Source organism: Neocloeon triangulifer, unplaced genomic scaffold (assembly GCF_031216515.1).
Source record: "Neocloeon triangulifer isolate White Clay Creek 2 clone unplaced genomic scaffold, ASM3121651v1 ptg000014l, whole genome shotgun sequence".
Classification (NCBI taxonomy): domain Eukaryota; kingdom Metazoa; phylum Arthropoda; class Insecta; order Ephemeroptera; family Baetidae; genus Neocloeon; species Neocloeon triangulifer.
The window spans coordinates 14,620,659-14,636,391 of record NW_026775556.1 but is presented as its reverse complement, the minus strand read 5'-3'; the positions used below and the strand labels follow the sequence as shown (position 1 = coordinate 14,636,391).

The 15,733-nt window shown below is 38.4% G+C and overlaps 1 protein-coding gene across 4 annotated transcripts in view; it reads right to left on the bottom strand.

The window, feature by feature from the left end:
* The window catches only part of LOC132201854 (neurobeachin), a 149,059-nt gene that overhangs the window by 68,260 nt on the left and 65,066 nt on the right, over positions 1-15,733 (bottom strand). For all 4 annotated transcript variants that reach the window (XM_059628376.1, XM_059628377.1, XM_059628375.1 and 1 more), the window contains exons 3-8: positions 3,062-3,188; positions 1,315-1,415; positions 921-1,016; positions 737-858; positions 544-670; positions 36-155 (exon numbers count right to left, since the gene is read on the bottom strand). In XM_059628376.1, the coding sequence (XP_059484359.1) occupies positions 36-155; positions 544-670; positions 737-858; positions 921-1,016; positions 1,315-1,415; positions 3,062-3,188 (693 nt within the window). The remainder of the gene's footprint in view (positions 1-35; positions 156-543; positions 671-736; positions 859-920; positions 1,017-1,314; positions 1,416-3,061; positions 3,189-15,733) is intronic.

The window sequence follows — 15,733 nt, the reverse complement described above, 5'->3', positions numbered from 1 at the left end:
GATGTGCCTTTTTAACGAATCAAAAATCAACTCACCTCGTTAGTGGACACGAACCAGGCCATTTCAGTGCTCGACGCCAACTGGCCATTCACGAAACACTTGATTTCGCTCTTTGTCCACCGGTTGTAAATGTACACGACGGCGATCATGTACCACTGCAATCACCATAACTGTTGCGTTATTTGCTCACAGACAGAGCCAAAGGGTGTTTAAATGGTAATACAGTGAAATATTCCATTCAACCTGATCATTCAATTCAAAGCTGAATAAAGGCCATTGTGCAATAAAAATGAAATATTTAACAATGAAATTTAATCCAATTTTTCGACAATGGCGCACCATGAATATTTTTGTAATGCTAAAACGTGATAATATTCAGTTTTGTATAAAAATGTTTTGGCAAGTGAAACAAAAAGGGACAGCTCTTTTGGATGCTTTGAGCATAATTTTCAAGTTGAAAATTTCCACGTAGCTTTAATATAGCACAAAGGACGCTTATTGTCTAAAGCGCACAAAGGGGTCATCACAGTGTGAAATTCTCACCTTCCTGGGTTGGAACTCGTACTTGACGCAGTGCTGGAAGCCCTTGCCCTTTACTTTCATCGAGGTGAGCACTAAACAGTTGCCTACAAAGTGAGCCGAGTATCCGACGCCTTTGCTGTTTTTAAAGCTGCAAAAAAATAAAACGCAAAAAATAAAACCGACACGCGTAACTAGGGGTGTTTTTTATACACACCAGTAGAGGTATGGTTTCTCCCTCTCGATGTTGACCGAGTTGATTGGATCGAGTCTGAACCAAGTGGTAAAGGTGAAACCGTTCTCATAAGGCCACCGCGCTAGAGGGGGAAGGACGACCGCCTGCGATTCCAAGACCGATTAGTTTGCAGACGGAAAAAGGGCCAAGACGGAAGTGAGCTTACCGATCCTTTGCGGCCAGGGAAACTGAAAAACACGTCGGGCCCCGTTCGGTGCGGCATCTGGCGCAGCACGTTGAGCAGCTTGGCGGAATGTCGTGGCTGAATTAAGCAATTAAATTCAATTAAAATGAGCAACCAATTATAAAATAAAACCTTTTAAACTAATTTGATTAAGAATAAAATAAACAGCCATAAATTTTTATTAAAAATTATAAAATAAATAAATTAAATAAAGTATTTTTTTATATATTAATAATTCTGCAGGTATAAGTGTGAAAAAATGTTTCCTTGGACAAAATAATTTGTTCTCGCAATAAACAGTTAATTTTCCTTTGCAACAATGATTAAACAGATTAAATTAGGAGAAAGTTTTTTCCGTCTTTAATTGAAGTCTCACCCATTTGCCGTTCACAGCCTTCATGGCGCCAAACAGCAGTTTGAGCTCTTTCACGGTGATGCTGTAGCTGGCCAAAACGCCGAGCATTTCGATCAGCAGATCTGCAACGAGCAAACGCGCACTTTGTTAGTTAAAACAACAACGTCACAGTGGGTTTTCGTGTTAATTGGATTGGCAGTAGAGGGAACCGCCACTCCACCCAGGAGTTCAATTTGCATCAACTAAAACTAACAACAGAGGCCGACCGAGCTAATAACATTTGTCCAATTTCCTATTGCTACAGGTGAATTCCATCCCAAAATTAATCAAACGCTGTATCAAATGATCAAATGATGTATTTGCTTGTATTTGATACCAATTTGGCAATCACAAATAAATATCAATTACAAGGAATTCAAATTATAATTTGAATTTAATTGATCAAAATGTTAGACGAAACTGCAAAATTGATTTTGAACAAAAATTGAGATTTAAATATGATTGATCCATTTTTTTTTAAATTGTAAGTGCCCTTTCAATACGATTTAATCTTTTTATGCAGGACATTTTCTTTATAATTTTATAAAACTTATATTATTTATTTGCAGTAATTGCATAACAACTGTGATTTTGCCTTGAGCACATGTTCATGGCGGCTTGATTGGTGTTTGCCCAAAAATCTCATCCCAAAGCAAATAACTGTCTGGGCAGATTCGGTTGCTATAATTGGCAAAACCAAGAGGCTCGGACCGCAAGTGCGGGCGGAATGACAGAGGGCAGCCGATTGTAATTCGTGTGTTGCCAAATAGTGGGCGGCGGGCTGCTCTTATCTCGGGCGAAAGGGCACGAGGGGAAATAAATCTAATTAAAGGCCGGCCTGTTGATTGCAATACAAGTGTTGATAACAATCGGCCCGCCACTCGCTCATTCTCTCTCTCGCCAAAGCTCTCAAGGGGTTTGCCTGCGAGATTGGAAAGCAGCGGGAGAGCTCTCGGCCGATTGTTGCACATTCCTGCTTCAAAGTTCATCTAAAAGGCGAGTAAAAGAAACTGGGGAAATTCTTTCTGGGCGAACGAAACGCCACTCGGGTACTAATTTCGACTTCAGCTGATTGGAAATCGATTGGAGGGCCAAAAAAGGTGGCCGAATCTGACCAAAATAAAACTTTTTGTAGGGTGGGGAATTTGTATATAATTTTATGGAAATTAGGAATTTCAAGTATTGACAAGTTGGAATTAAAATCAGGTCTATTATCTGATTTTCACTTTAGCCAATTTGTACAATGGTTGATTTAAAAATTTCTCTCGCTTGGGAATTTTGAATTTTATGTTTTATGCTATAGGTTTTTATTTTTGGTGGTGGTAAAAGAAGTAAGGGAAGGAAAAAAATTATATTTACGTTGAAACCGATAAAAAGATATATTAAATAATTTGATTATTTAACATTTGACTCAAGTTTTTGTGTGTTTAGAAGGCAAAATAATTGAGGTTTCGCATAAAATTATTTAATGCGGCATAACTTGCATAACAATGGATGAAAATTAAGCATGCACGCCTTCTGGCGCCTTTGATGTAATTATCCCAAGCGGAAGAGGCACACAATTGTTTCTGCCCGTGTCAGTCGGCGCGCCAAGTTAGTTAGTTTGGCGCTTTTTGCCCGCAACCGTCGGGTTCACCGCATGCACCCGACCGCCTAACGGTCGGCGAAAACAAGCACGGCTCTCCCTCGCTCGCCATTTTTCCTGAATAAAAAAAAAGAGAATGTGTACCTGCGACCACGGTTTCGGCACGACACAGCCGGATCAGCACGTGCTCGATTAGCCCGACATCTGTGCACGCCTGCAGGTTGCGGACGCTCTTGCGCAGGATGGCGATGAACACGCTCCATATCTCCGCCTGAAACACAAAGAGAGACCGGCATGAGAACTTCTTCTCCCTGAATATACATAAATTTTCAAAGTGGCAAGTTGCATATATTAATCAAATTTCCCGCCCGAGTTTGCCGACCGAGTTTATTTCCCTGCACAAATATTTGCACTCGCGTTTCAATTATTACGCCGGCGCCTCTTGATGAGCTCGGCCGGCAAGTTTTACTTTGGCCGCGCTGTTTTGACGACGTTCTCAATTAGCATTAAAACGGAAAGCGTGTTCCGTCACGCTGTAATTGAGTTAGCCTGAAATGATGAAGAAGGGATGAGTGGCTCAAAATTTGCAAATATAATAGCTGGAGCTAATTGCAACTTTCTTTAAAAAACTTAAGAATGTAATATTTTCAAAAGTTTCTAGAATCTCCTGAACCACATTTACAGTGACGGCATTATTAATCTTAATTTAAATATTTTATTTACATATTCCTTAAAATCAAAGGTAGTGTTTATAAGAACTAGCAAAATTACAAATTTAGAAAAATGCTGCTACATATTTTTATGTTAAATTTATAAGGTTACGATTTTATAAGTTAGACACTTTCCAACAAAATAATATTCATGAATTTGCCTAATTACTTAGGTATCTAGTATATTATCTAGAAGTTTTCACTGAGGATATTAACCAAAATTTTTTTTATGAATCTTCTATTATATCTGTTGTGTATTTTCCTCTAGAATAGAGATTTGTATAATTTTTTTTATTAATTTCCAAGTCAACTTTCAAGTGCCACTGCCACCAATCATGCACGAATGGCAATTACCATAAATTTGAAAGGGTAAACTTGGAAAGGGTGCAAAACGCGCACATCTTATACGAAGTATAAAGTCAAGCGTGTTTGCAAACTCCATAAATTTCTACTCGGCGCAAAAACTTTGGCCGCCGGAACACCGGTTGATTTCATAAATCGCCGCGAAAGTTGGCCAGCGCGCTCAGCGGGACCGAATAAAATAATCCGACGCGACCGAAATCACTCTAGTTAATTAAGTCGGCGCCAGCGGCCGAGAGTGAAATCCGATTGAGCTGCAAAAGAAAGAGCGGCGGCTCGGGGAGATGCGACCGGCGCGCGAATTTGATGCCTGGTCATGCCCCCCAAGATTTGCGCACTAATGGTCCCGGCTTACAACCCTCTTTACTACAAAAAAGAAAGAAAAAGGGTAGCGAAGAAAAGAATCTCTTTCTCTTAGCTCGGCGAGGGGAAAAATTAGAACGGAATTGCCGAAAGAGATGAAGAAATAAAAGTTGCTGCGAGCGATTTTTGGCCCTCGATTTCACTGCGTTAGTTCGCAGCAGATGATATTTTATTAGCAGAGGTGTCGGAACAAAAGGGCTGATGAACGAGCGAGCCGTCGATTACGTGATGGAATAGTTTTTGATGACCGGCCGGAAACAAAAGGAAAAGTTGCTCGGGAAATAAAAGGGTGCGAATTTTGGGCCGCAGCCGGTCTTCCTGCTCGCTCGGGTCACGCACTATTGACAGCCCGGCGATCAATAATTGTTGCGAACTTGCGATGTTATGTCACTCCTTGCAGCCGAGCTTGGAGGTGATGCCATTTGTTGATGAAAAGAGCACCACGGATTTCGGGCTCATTTTCCGCCAAATGAAGTAATGGATCGATCCTCCAACGCACCCCGGGAGGGAAACATTATTTCGCCCAAACTCTCATCGGTAGTAGTTTTCGGAGAAGTTCTACAAGCGAAAGTTGGTTTCGACACACAAAAGTTTTTCCATTGATGCAAGAAGGCACACAACAGATGTAAATTATTCATATCAACTTATAAACACGCTCATATGACATAAAAATAAAATTAAAATAAATATTGCAGGAGAATTGTTTGACGACGTAAATTTTTCCAAGGAAGTTTAAATTTTAAATATATTATTTGAAAATCTTAAATTTTTATTCACTTTATTCCCTTATTTGAATCATATTTCACTATTATTTGATATTTTCCCCTGAATTTTGATTGACTATGTAACTATTTTTTTTTCCAATTCTCACTATTTTGTAAATACACAAATGGAAGACGGTTTTATGACAAGTTTTACAGTTACTAATCGAAAATCTATTTGAATATCTTGTAATTTTTCTTGGTATTTGATTTTAAAAATTATTTTGATTACTGTAATTTAATTAAGAAATTAAAAAAATTAAGCAATTAATTTCTTTATTTTCAACACACCCAGAACACAAGTCGAAAAAACATAGTGCACAATTTTTTTTCAATCTAAATGTATTTATCATCGTCGATGTGAAATTGCCTTTCAAAGTTGTGAGATGGGCAAAATATTTGATACGCTCAGCAGCTCAACACCACTAACGGATTTTCGTTTGTAAGCGACGGAGATAGAAATCGAGTCGCTTACTCGCTTTCTCAGCTTGGTGGGTGGCGCGAAAAGCGTATATTAAAAAATGTTTCAAATTTTTTGCCTCGAGATATCTTTTTCTGCTACACTGGCTTGGAATGCTGGAAGACGGAGAGGCTGTGCCAGCGAGTGGATAAAAACTGCGAATGGGAAAAAGATGCGAGAGAGGCGAAGAAGGCGCTTGTTATTGCCATTTTTGTGGTGCCGCCCGCACTACCAGAGAATAAAAGAGGAAATTTTATATACGACGACGACGGGAAAGGGCGAAATCAATGGATCTGTTTTGTAAACGATTGTCGAAGCAATAAGACGAGTATGAGGAATTTGATGGTGTCAAAAAGTGCCATTTATGTAATAGGGTGTGGATTGAGATCTTCAAGTGATAAGCGATTTCATGTTTATATGCAAACAATTGTGAGTTGTGAGAGAAGATTTCAATTTTAAACGTTTTTTAAAATTTTTAATTCTAATTTTAGTCAATTTTATATGCAAATTAATTAGATTTAATTAATTATTAAATACATTCTTATTTCTTATTAATAAGATAATTATCAAAATCATAATAATATTAAGACATTTAAAAGTTAAGAAATTTGGGTAAATTTTTGGTTTTTATATTTATGTATTAACTTCATTATTTCTTAACTTTGTGCTATATTTTAAGGGAAATTTTTTAAGGTACAAGACTAAATTTATAACTGCGCATGGACTTTTGTTTGCACAAATAGCACAGAGTTGATAAAACTAAAAGGGCCGCAAGGAATTTCTCACTGAGTCGGAGCTAATCAGAGACCGTGCCTGCCGCAGCATTGAATTCCCACGGCCTCATTAATTATTTGCGAGATATGCTCGCGGCCGACACTCGACGTGTTCATCAGTATGCGTGATTAACATCGGCCGGGGGACGTGTTTGCAGCGTCCTATGCAAATCGCTCGCTGCTGCACTACATGTAGGCCACGCGGCGATTATGCATGCTGCACGCTCGCTTGTTTAGCCAAACCAGAGTTCCGCTCGTATTTCGCGCGCCATACAAATTTCGCTCGTAAAAAAGGCTGAGAGCAAAAGGGCCGTAAAATTCCCCACGTCCTGTTGAACGAAGCAAAGGGCAAAGGTGCCGAAAAGGGAAAAAATGGAAATGCTGATATAAAGGCCCGGGCCGAATCCGGGAATATTTCACGCGCCGTGCAACACAATTTGCCGCTTATCGGCTGTTGCAGGCAATAAATATGCCAAATATGCCCCCGACAGCACGCGAGGTGTGACTTTCCAAGCCGGCGACGTCCTGCCGTCGGGCTGATGGATTCAGACTACCTGCGCCGTTTGCACAAACATTCTTGCAGCATGTATAGGGAACCGATCGGGAAATCAATTTCCGCACACGGTGATTTTCACATTTTTCCATAAGCTTACATGGACGCAACAGAAAGGTGACTTGCCATTTTCTTTCAGTGGAAAAAGCATCCACGCTGAGGATGATTTTCCATCATTTTTCAGGCTGATCATAAATGCGATCATTAATAAAAATATTCTAAGAAACATGTTAACAATCGATTGTGATGATTTCCAGAAAAATTTATGTCCTGAACATAAAAATTACACCAGAGAAAGAGAATAAAGTAAGAATGGTAAATATAAACACAATTTCAACTAAATATAGGTGATCACCTTTTCCACTTCTGAACCAAAATACACTAGAAAAGACGAGATAAATATTTTTTTGCAAAATAATTTCACTATATTATCACCTAAAATCACAAAATTTACACTTATTTGAATCTATAACAACCTATTTTCACCTTCAACAGTATTTTGGAGTAAAAAATTAAATAAATAAATAAATCATCTAAAAGTAAAACATTTTCATGCAAAATATATTCCCCATTTTAGTTGAAAAAATTACCTTTTTTTAGTGTACACTTTACAATTTTTCCGGCATATCAGATAATGATAATTAAATTTTAAAGCCAATGGAAACATTTTTTTAAAATTATTTACACGACTTTATTTTCATCAAAATTTTCCATTTTCAATGATGATCAGAATTTTGGCTTCCGCCTCTTCTTTGAGTGCATAAGTTTTCGCGGCGAAAAGTTTGCAGTCGTTGAGTGAGTGAGTGAAAGTGGAGGTGAAGAGATAAAAAATCTCCATCCCACCCGTTCCGGATGGCAAAAAAGGAAAGGGTCGGCTGCGAAAGGGCGTCGAAATCAAGATGGTTCCTTCCGTTCGTTGCTCGGCGGGTGCGACGGAATGCGTGATTAAAATGTAATTGAATCCGCCGCCGAGCGCCGAGCCAAGTTTTTAATTAAATTTGACGCGACTCGCTGCATTAACTAAATTAAAGTACACCCGCTGCCGCAACTGCCGTGCACGCCGCTTTTGACGATTCGCGTGCAGGGCAGGTGTGTGTGCGAAACTCTCGGGAGTCGGAAAGCTCGGGACGGCTGCTCATCTTTTGTGTGCGATTCCGGAAGACAAAAGCGGCCGTGTTTATTTTTCATTTGACCCTCTCTCGTTCCGCCGGCGCCGTAATTCATAGAGTCGAAACGATAACAATGCCTTCTCTCTGCGGAATTAATATTTCTCCATTCGCCCCCGTCGAAAGAAAAGCCCGAAATTAAACTTTGCTGCTGCGAAATATAAAACGTGTTTTCGTCGCTCATAAATTTCGGAGCAGGCGCTGCTTATGCAACCGGCTCGTCGTACGTGACCGGCGGAATGCCCACGCTCGGCTTGTTGTCCCTTTACTAATCAGATTATACACACTGGCCGGAGCAACAGCGAGCACAGCCATTTGCATGCCGAAATAATTATTTTACATCCATTTCGCCGAATTAACGACGCCAGTGCTTCGGCCAAGAGAGTATGCGTGTCCGCTAATGCCTCTGCCCGTGGGCACCGTTTTTCAACCCACATGTAAAGTGCTAAATTTATGTGGCACATAAAATGGACTAACACCACTTTTGCACCAATTTCGTTCTCATCAACGAGGTCCATTCACATTCGGTTTGCCTTGATTAAAATTCATTATCAAAAATATCAAACACAAGCAATTAATTATAAGACAAGAAGAGACGCTATTCCACATAATACAATTGGTGCAAAATACACACTCATACGTAATGCTAAATTGAATTATTTCAGAGCGCTTTCAAAACTTTTAACAAATCCCTTTTCATACTGATGACGCATTAAAGAATATGTAACTGGTTTCCCAAACATGATTTTAAAAATATTTAAAACGAGCTTCATTTAAAATTTATGAAAGTTTATGCACAAAATAAAAATAAGAATATTAAGGTCATGTTAACTTTTTAATATAATAGTTTATTTATTAAAGTATATATTAAAATGTATTTTTGTATATTATTTTTTTTTTTTTTTAATAAGCAAGAAAAGTTTTGTTTCTTTTTTATTTTAATAATATTTTTATTTAGATAAATTAACATCTTTAACATGTACCTATTTAATAATATATTTTTTTGTCAATTTCACATGTCCCCAAATTATTTGGAAAACACATAGAAATCAGCATGGGTTTCATAAAACTTTATCCTGTATGCATCAAATTAAAATACTTTATATTTAAACGTTCTTGCGGACCAATATAGCGTTCAAGATAAACCGAATTATCGCATTTTTCACCTCGCTATCTCTTTTCAGCATTAACGAATGCTTATACATAGTCTGATAAAAGCAACGGATTTCGGAAGGCCTTTAATTCTTCACCTTGGGCTGCGTCGCAAAAGCCGCCTCCGGATGCTGCATTTCGTCGAGCAGCCTTAATCTAGGCCGACTCGAAATTACGCGCGAGTGGCACATCAATAATTTATAATGTCAAGATAAAGGCAAGCAGGTTAAATTCGACGAGAGCTACGTGTTTCGGTTGCTCGATAAGCCAACGCAACTCCATCCCTGCCTATTAGATTAAGCCGGAGCCCCGATGCATAACTTCTGAGCCTTATTGTGCCTTACTGTGCCTTGCCACTTTGTCTCTCCCGCTATTTATTCATGTGCTGCCGACTCTCCTAATTAAATTATGCGCGCTAAAATCAGCATGTCTCTCACACGGAGCGGCACAGAAAGTGCGGGAGGGACCGAAATTGTCGCCCGTAATAAATTATTGCGGTTTACGCCCTCCTTTCGGAAAAGAAGGCGTAATGGAGGCACCGGCCAAACTAATTACCCAAACTGGATTAAAAATGGCGGCGACTTCTGTGCGTCAACGAAAATCAAATTACGCGCCTAATGCTTTTCCTCAAAGAACCGAGATTTCAGCAAAAAACGAACGGCCCGGCTTTAGAAACGCACTCGAGCTTTCAAGGAAACAATATTGACTCGCTGAGAAAAAATAAATAACCTAGTTTGCGTAGCTCATTCTGTTGGTCCTTTCAGCGGGAGAGAAGGATCTGCAAAAGGCACTCAATTATGTAAACAGATAAGCAGAGAAGTCTCGCTGGCACATTTTTTTTTCTAAACATGACGAGAGAGGGCCGTTTTAAATTATTTGCCAAGGAGCTCTTGTATTCCAAGACAAAGTTCAAGTGCAGAATAAACCAATTATATACTGACGATGAAAGAAATTGGAGATACGTAAAAGGCAGTTTCTCAAAACAAGACGACAAAATTGAGGTTGAAAATTTAGCAGAAACAAATATTTATATAACTATTTTCCAATTTAAAATATGTAAAATATTTTAAATAAATTATATTGAAAATGCCAATTGAAAACAAAATTAAAATTTAGTTGCGAATTTAAAGAAAAGTAAATATTTTTGTATTAAAATTAATTAAATTTTACAATATAAATTATAATTTCCGCCTTTACCTGCAATTTATTACAAACCAAATCTCTGATTATAATTTTTTTTCCACAGATTTCCCTTAGGAATTAAGTAATATTTCCCTTCCCTGAAGCCTATAGCTGCCAACCAAAATGATATATTCCTCATCTCGTCGACGCCTTTTTTCCCTCAAACTTCAACTTCAGAATATTTTTGCCACTTTCTAAACAGAAAAGTTTGCACTGCATAAGGAAGTGGGGCGGACGCACGCCTCCTGTCAAACGCACCGAGATAAATTATGCGAGATATGATTGAAGGCAAACAATCCGTCAAACCGGGTTTCCTCAGCTTCCAACTGCAAATGTACAAAAGAACAGCTGCTAGATATGAATCTTGGTCGTCGGAGGCGCAACTGTGCGAGGACCAGCATTTTCTTTCTCCTCTTTTCTTTTTTGGGGCCTCTCGCGCGCGCGTCGTCTCTTGATGATGAGCAAATATTTTGAGAGCGCCATGTTATGCCGCTGAGAATGAGACAGAGCGTTCTCCACTCTCTGTGTGTGTATGTGTTTATAAAACATCCCGGCAGCTGGAGAGACAAAAGGAATAAAGAGTGGAGAGCGGAAAAACAAGAAAGGACGACGAAGAAAAGCTGCGTGAGTTCTGCAAAAAGAAAAACAAACAAACACAGCCGACCGTCCTCATCGCACTTGACCAGCGCATAAATCTGCTTAGAGTCGAGATGTGTCAATGCTCTCAAAAAAGAGGGAGCATGGAATTCTCGGTACCCAAATCTGTCAAGAAAAGCAACCTTTTTTGGTTCATTTCACAGTTGAGGTTTGATTCGTGAGTTGACTTTTCCTCAATGAGTTTTTTGAGTATCGTTTATTGCTTCAGAAAAATAATATCCTGCTCTACATGTTTCGGCTGAGGGCTGCAGCCAAAATTCATGAGCTGCATAATTATTTTGACAAGATTTAGTAGAAAAATTAAATTTATGAATTTTTTTCATCAAATCAACAAATTTTTTAGAAAAATTTATATCTAATGAACAAATTTTAACACGAAATTTAAATTTTTTTAATCAATTGTTTCAAAAATTATGGCCGCAGCTCGCAACCGAAACTTTTAGAGCAGGATTGTTTTTCCGAAACAACAAACGATGTACCCAAAAAACCCATCGAGGAAATGCCAACACTATATTAACTCACTAAAGATATTTAGAAACATATTCTATTATTTAATTTTTTTATTCAGCAGCTATTTTATTATCCAGCACTATCAATTTCACTACATTTGATGAAATTATAAGAGTTTTATCCTCTTTTACGTTTTGTTTCCTTTTAACTTCCTTGAAAATTATAATAAATAAAATGTCCTTGGTTTGGGCGGTTCGGGCAAAGTTTTGAGACAACAAACGACCTCAACTTGCACATTTCTGGGTAAGCCGTCTAATAAAGCCCCGCATTAACCACCCAAATTACGAATTTCTCGCATGTTCAACCCCTACGTGTCCCTCTATTAAGATTAAAAGTTGTTTTGTTGCCATCCTGGGCAAAACAAGGGGCGAACGAGGCCCTTTTTATTGTCTGTGTTATTACCGCGACCGACTAATACGAGGAACACAGGCAGCTAGAGAGGATGCAAATTTGCCGCTCCGAGTAATAAAGGAGTTGGTTGTCGGAAAACAAACTAACGCCAGCGACGAGAGAAAATTAAGCGATGCAGGGCAAACAAAACAGTCGTCAAGTCGTTCCGAGTGTGAGGGTGTGTTCTTGTGTTACGCGGGGCCGGGGTGTGTACATAGTGGATAATTCCAGAATGCTGGTCAGACGCTTTTTGCACCCCGATATACAAAACGTTAGACACGCCCGAGCTGCCTCTGACTTCTGTTTGCTATTTCAAAGGTCTTTGCCGACGATGGCGGTGACATAAGGCACACCAAAGGTGGCCATTTTGAATTTTTTATACATAGGCTTTTGGTGTCTGAAATATCAGGAAATTCTAAATCAAAATAATATTACAGCAGGCCTCATAAAAGTGCAAATTTAATAGTTTAAAAATGTTAAATTCAATAAAAATGTGTCTTTATGTATGTCAATAGTTTATTTAATTTGAAATTTTTGTTTAAACATATGTTTATATAAGAAACCTTAAGTATTTAAAGTACCAGCCTACCAGGTCACCTGTTAGGGTCAGTAGCTGTTAGGGTAGGGCCTTTTATTAATTTGTTCTTTGCAACGAGGAAGCCCGTTTTAAAATTTTCAAGAAATCCACTTTGAGTGTTGACTTTCAATTTATGTTTTAATTTGTTATCACATCAAAGGAATAATGAAAAACAAATAATATTAATCAATAAATCAGTTTTATTTTTTAAATAGATTTCTGTCATTTTATGAATGGTGAAACACGTCTACTGTTTTTTCGGCAATATAGAACTAACATCGATTGCCACAGTTTTCATTTGATAAATTTCTCATTCATTCAATACAGTATTTATCTCTACCCAAAATTTGAATTAAATTTTTTATCAAAATAATACCATTATTTTCCTCATTTTGTCGGTATTAAATATTCCAATTCAGCACGCAATAAATGTATAAGCCCATTTTCGGCATCAAAGCCTCAAATTAATGTCATTATGTCCTCATTCCATACTTTGCACCGCTCTATCAAAAATAAAAATTGAATTCCCACCATTGAAAGAGTGACTCGCTGGTCCGTCAAATCGCGAAATGAAATAATCGAATTGCGAAAAGTAGGAAAAAATTATCGAACCTGCCATAATGAAACGGCGGCACGTGCTCAGTCAGTCCCACTGGCCTTCTTTTTCCCCCGAGAGAGAAATTGAATTATATTTCGGTGCGTGGCACTTGGGAAAGGGACTTTGAGTCGAGTAATTCAGCAACAGGTTCAATAAAGTTCACGTCGGTGTGGGCGAGAAATTTTACGATCCACTTTAGAACATGCAAGTCTGATCGAGCGACGCCTGGCTCGAGCAGTGCTGAAGAACAAGTTGGAGCAAAAATTAAATTTGCCCGCCGCCGCCACCGTCGCCGCTGCAGGCTCGTCTTGTTTGCAATTTCCTGCAAATAAGACTTGATTCCTTATCTGATTTCCATTAAGGAAATTTTGTTTGCCGCCGACACGAGCTGCTCTCTACTTTTCCAAGGCAGCAGCGAGCGAGAGAGAGAGAGAGAGAGACGAAGAAGATAAAAAGTTACAGCGCAAAGTTATAATTATCTTGGCTCTATGTAGATTTCATTGTGCTCTTCATTTAACGACGAGAGAGAAGAGGAAAGAGGGAGTTTTGAAAAAGTACACGACTCGCAAGCTGCAGCATTACAAAAATGAATGGCGTCGTGGGATTACGAAATAAAATATCGCGCCGCCGGTACTTAAAACTAATTCCGGCCATTTTTCCGCACCGCTTAACGATGGTAGAGAAAGAGCGTCGGCCCGGGAGAGAGAAAGAGCGAACGATAGGAGGGACTAACGCCACTCGCAGACGGATTTTCTTCCTCATCCAAGCGCACGAGGTGACAACTTGATGCGATAAACGTTTTCTCCGGTATCAGAAGTTGGTAATAATGGCGCCGGTGGGCACAAAAGTGCCACCGTGCGTGTAGATTAATTTGCATTTAGCCCCTTAATCGCTGCAGGGAGAGAGGACGGATCAAGTCTTGCCTACCGCCTCAGGGACTTTAAAGTGTCAAAATGGGAAATTTGCATTCATTAGGTGTTCCGAGATGAGCTTAAGTGATTAATAATCCTGCAGCTCCATTCAAAGGCAGACCCAACCTTGCCAGTTAATAACGCAGACACGAGCTGATAGCAGTTTATGTTGCGTTTGGCATTTAATAATGATGCACGGGGCTTATCAAAACTATCAAGGAAAAATTAATTAATTTTTTGGATTTAAGAATGATGCTCCTCTGGATGGACAGAAATTACAAGTGAACTTAACTGGAAACTTAATTTACACTTTTAATTTGTTTGATGCAAAATTGCAATTTTTAAAGATAAGGGAGAATTTGCAAAATTTTAATGAGGGTGGCAATTTGGATAAATTTAAAGTATTTTAGCAAAATGAAACGATTTTATCGGCGATTTTTCCCTTGAAGTAATATTCGTGAGGATAAAAAACAAAATAATAAATCTCATAAGTCTCAACCTATTTAAAGAGGCAAAAATCATTTGATAATTTTTATTCTTTTGCTCCGATGTATATACCATTCATAGGTTTTCTATTTTTACCGATAAAAAGTTATTCTTTAGGCCACTTTGAGAATTTCTAGCTAAACCGAAAATTTCAAACCAAAGTCTTTTAACCAACGCTATCAATATAATAAAATAAAACCTGCAGATTTTGATCAGGTCCGCTGCTTTTACACAAATGAAATCGCAAGGATCAGCAATCACTGCTGCTGGTTCGATTCTAATCATTTTCCAATCTGACTTTTGTTTAATTAATCAGGCAGCGGGAAACTTTGGTGATTCAATTTGCCTCCATCCCTCATCGAGTCGGAATCCAATCTGGAAAGAATGACACCGTGGATGGGGTGATCTGCTAGGATTTTCCGTTATCACCATGGCAACGCTGGCTGCATTCCGGTGCAATTAGATCCTCTTTGCTTGGTCTCACTTATTAGAGCAGAGGTGCAGCTGATTATGTTTGTACGAGGCAGCAGCGGTCTTTTGATGCGATTTGCATCCACCTAACAACTGAATCGATTTGCCGCTGCTGTGCGCTGCAAATTGCGAAGGCACGCTCGATCTGGTTAGCGCCAAGCTGCTTTTCAGTCATCAGTTCGAGTTCAGCTCCATTTGAATACCTCGCTTCTGGGAAATTCATGTCAAGCGGCAACGAGTGTAATGTGCAATGAGCACTTTGCCGGGCCTAGCAAGCCTCATCATGTCTTACTCAGAATGTAAATCATGTCTGGTAATAAAAAACCAAAATCAATTTTTTTAAAGAAGCGTACTACAAAAAATAAAAGTCAGTAATATAGAAATAAAAATAATTATGATTATGAGGAATGCACAATTTATTTTTATTTTTTAAGAGCATAATATAAAATTAAGTAAATTTTATTTCATTTATTTAATTTTGACATTATATTTTTTTTTCATTTTATTTATTAGATTAATGATTAATATTATTTCATCAATCTTTGCCATATTAATATTTATTTAAATAATAATTTGTATTTGCCTCAGAGCAGTGTACACCTAAATGCCTAAAAGGGACTTTTTATTTGATCATCTCGCACTTCAGTTGATCAAAACTTCTTCATTCAAATAATTGAAAAATAAAAATTACAATGCCAGCATAAAAAAATTAGCAAACAATACTTTTTATTTCCCC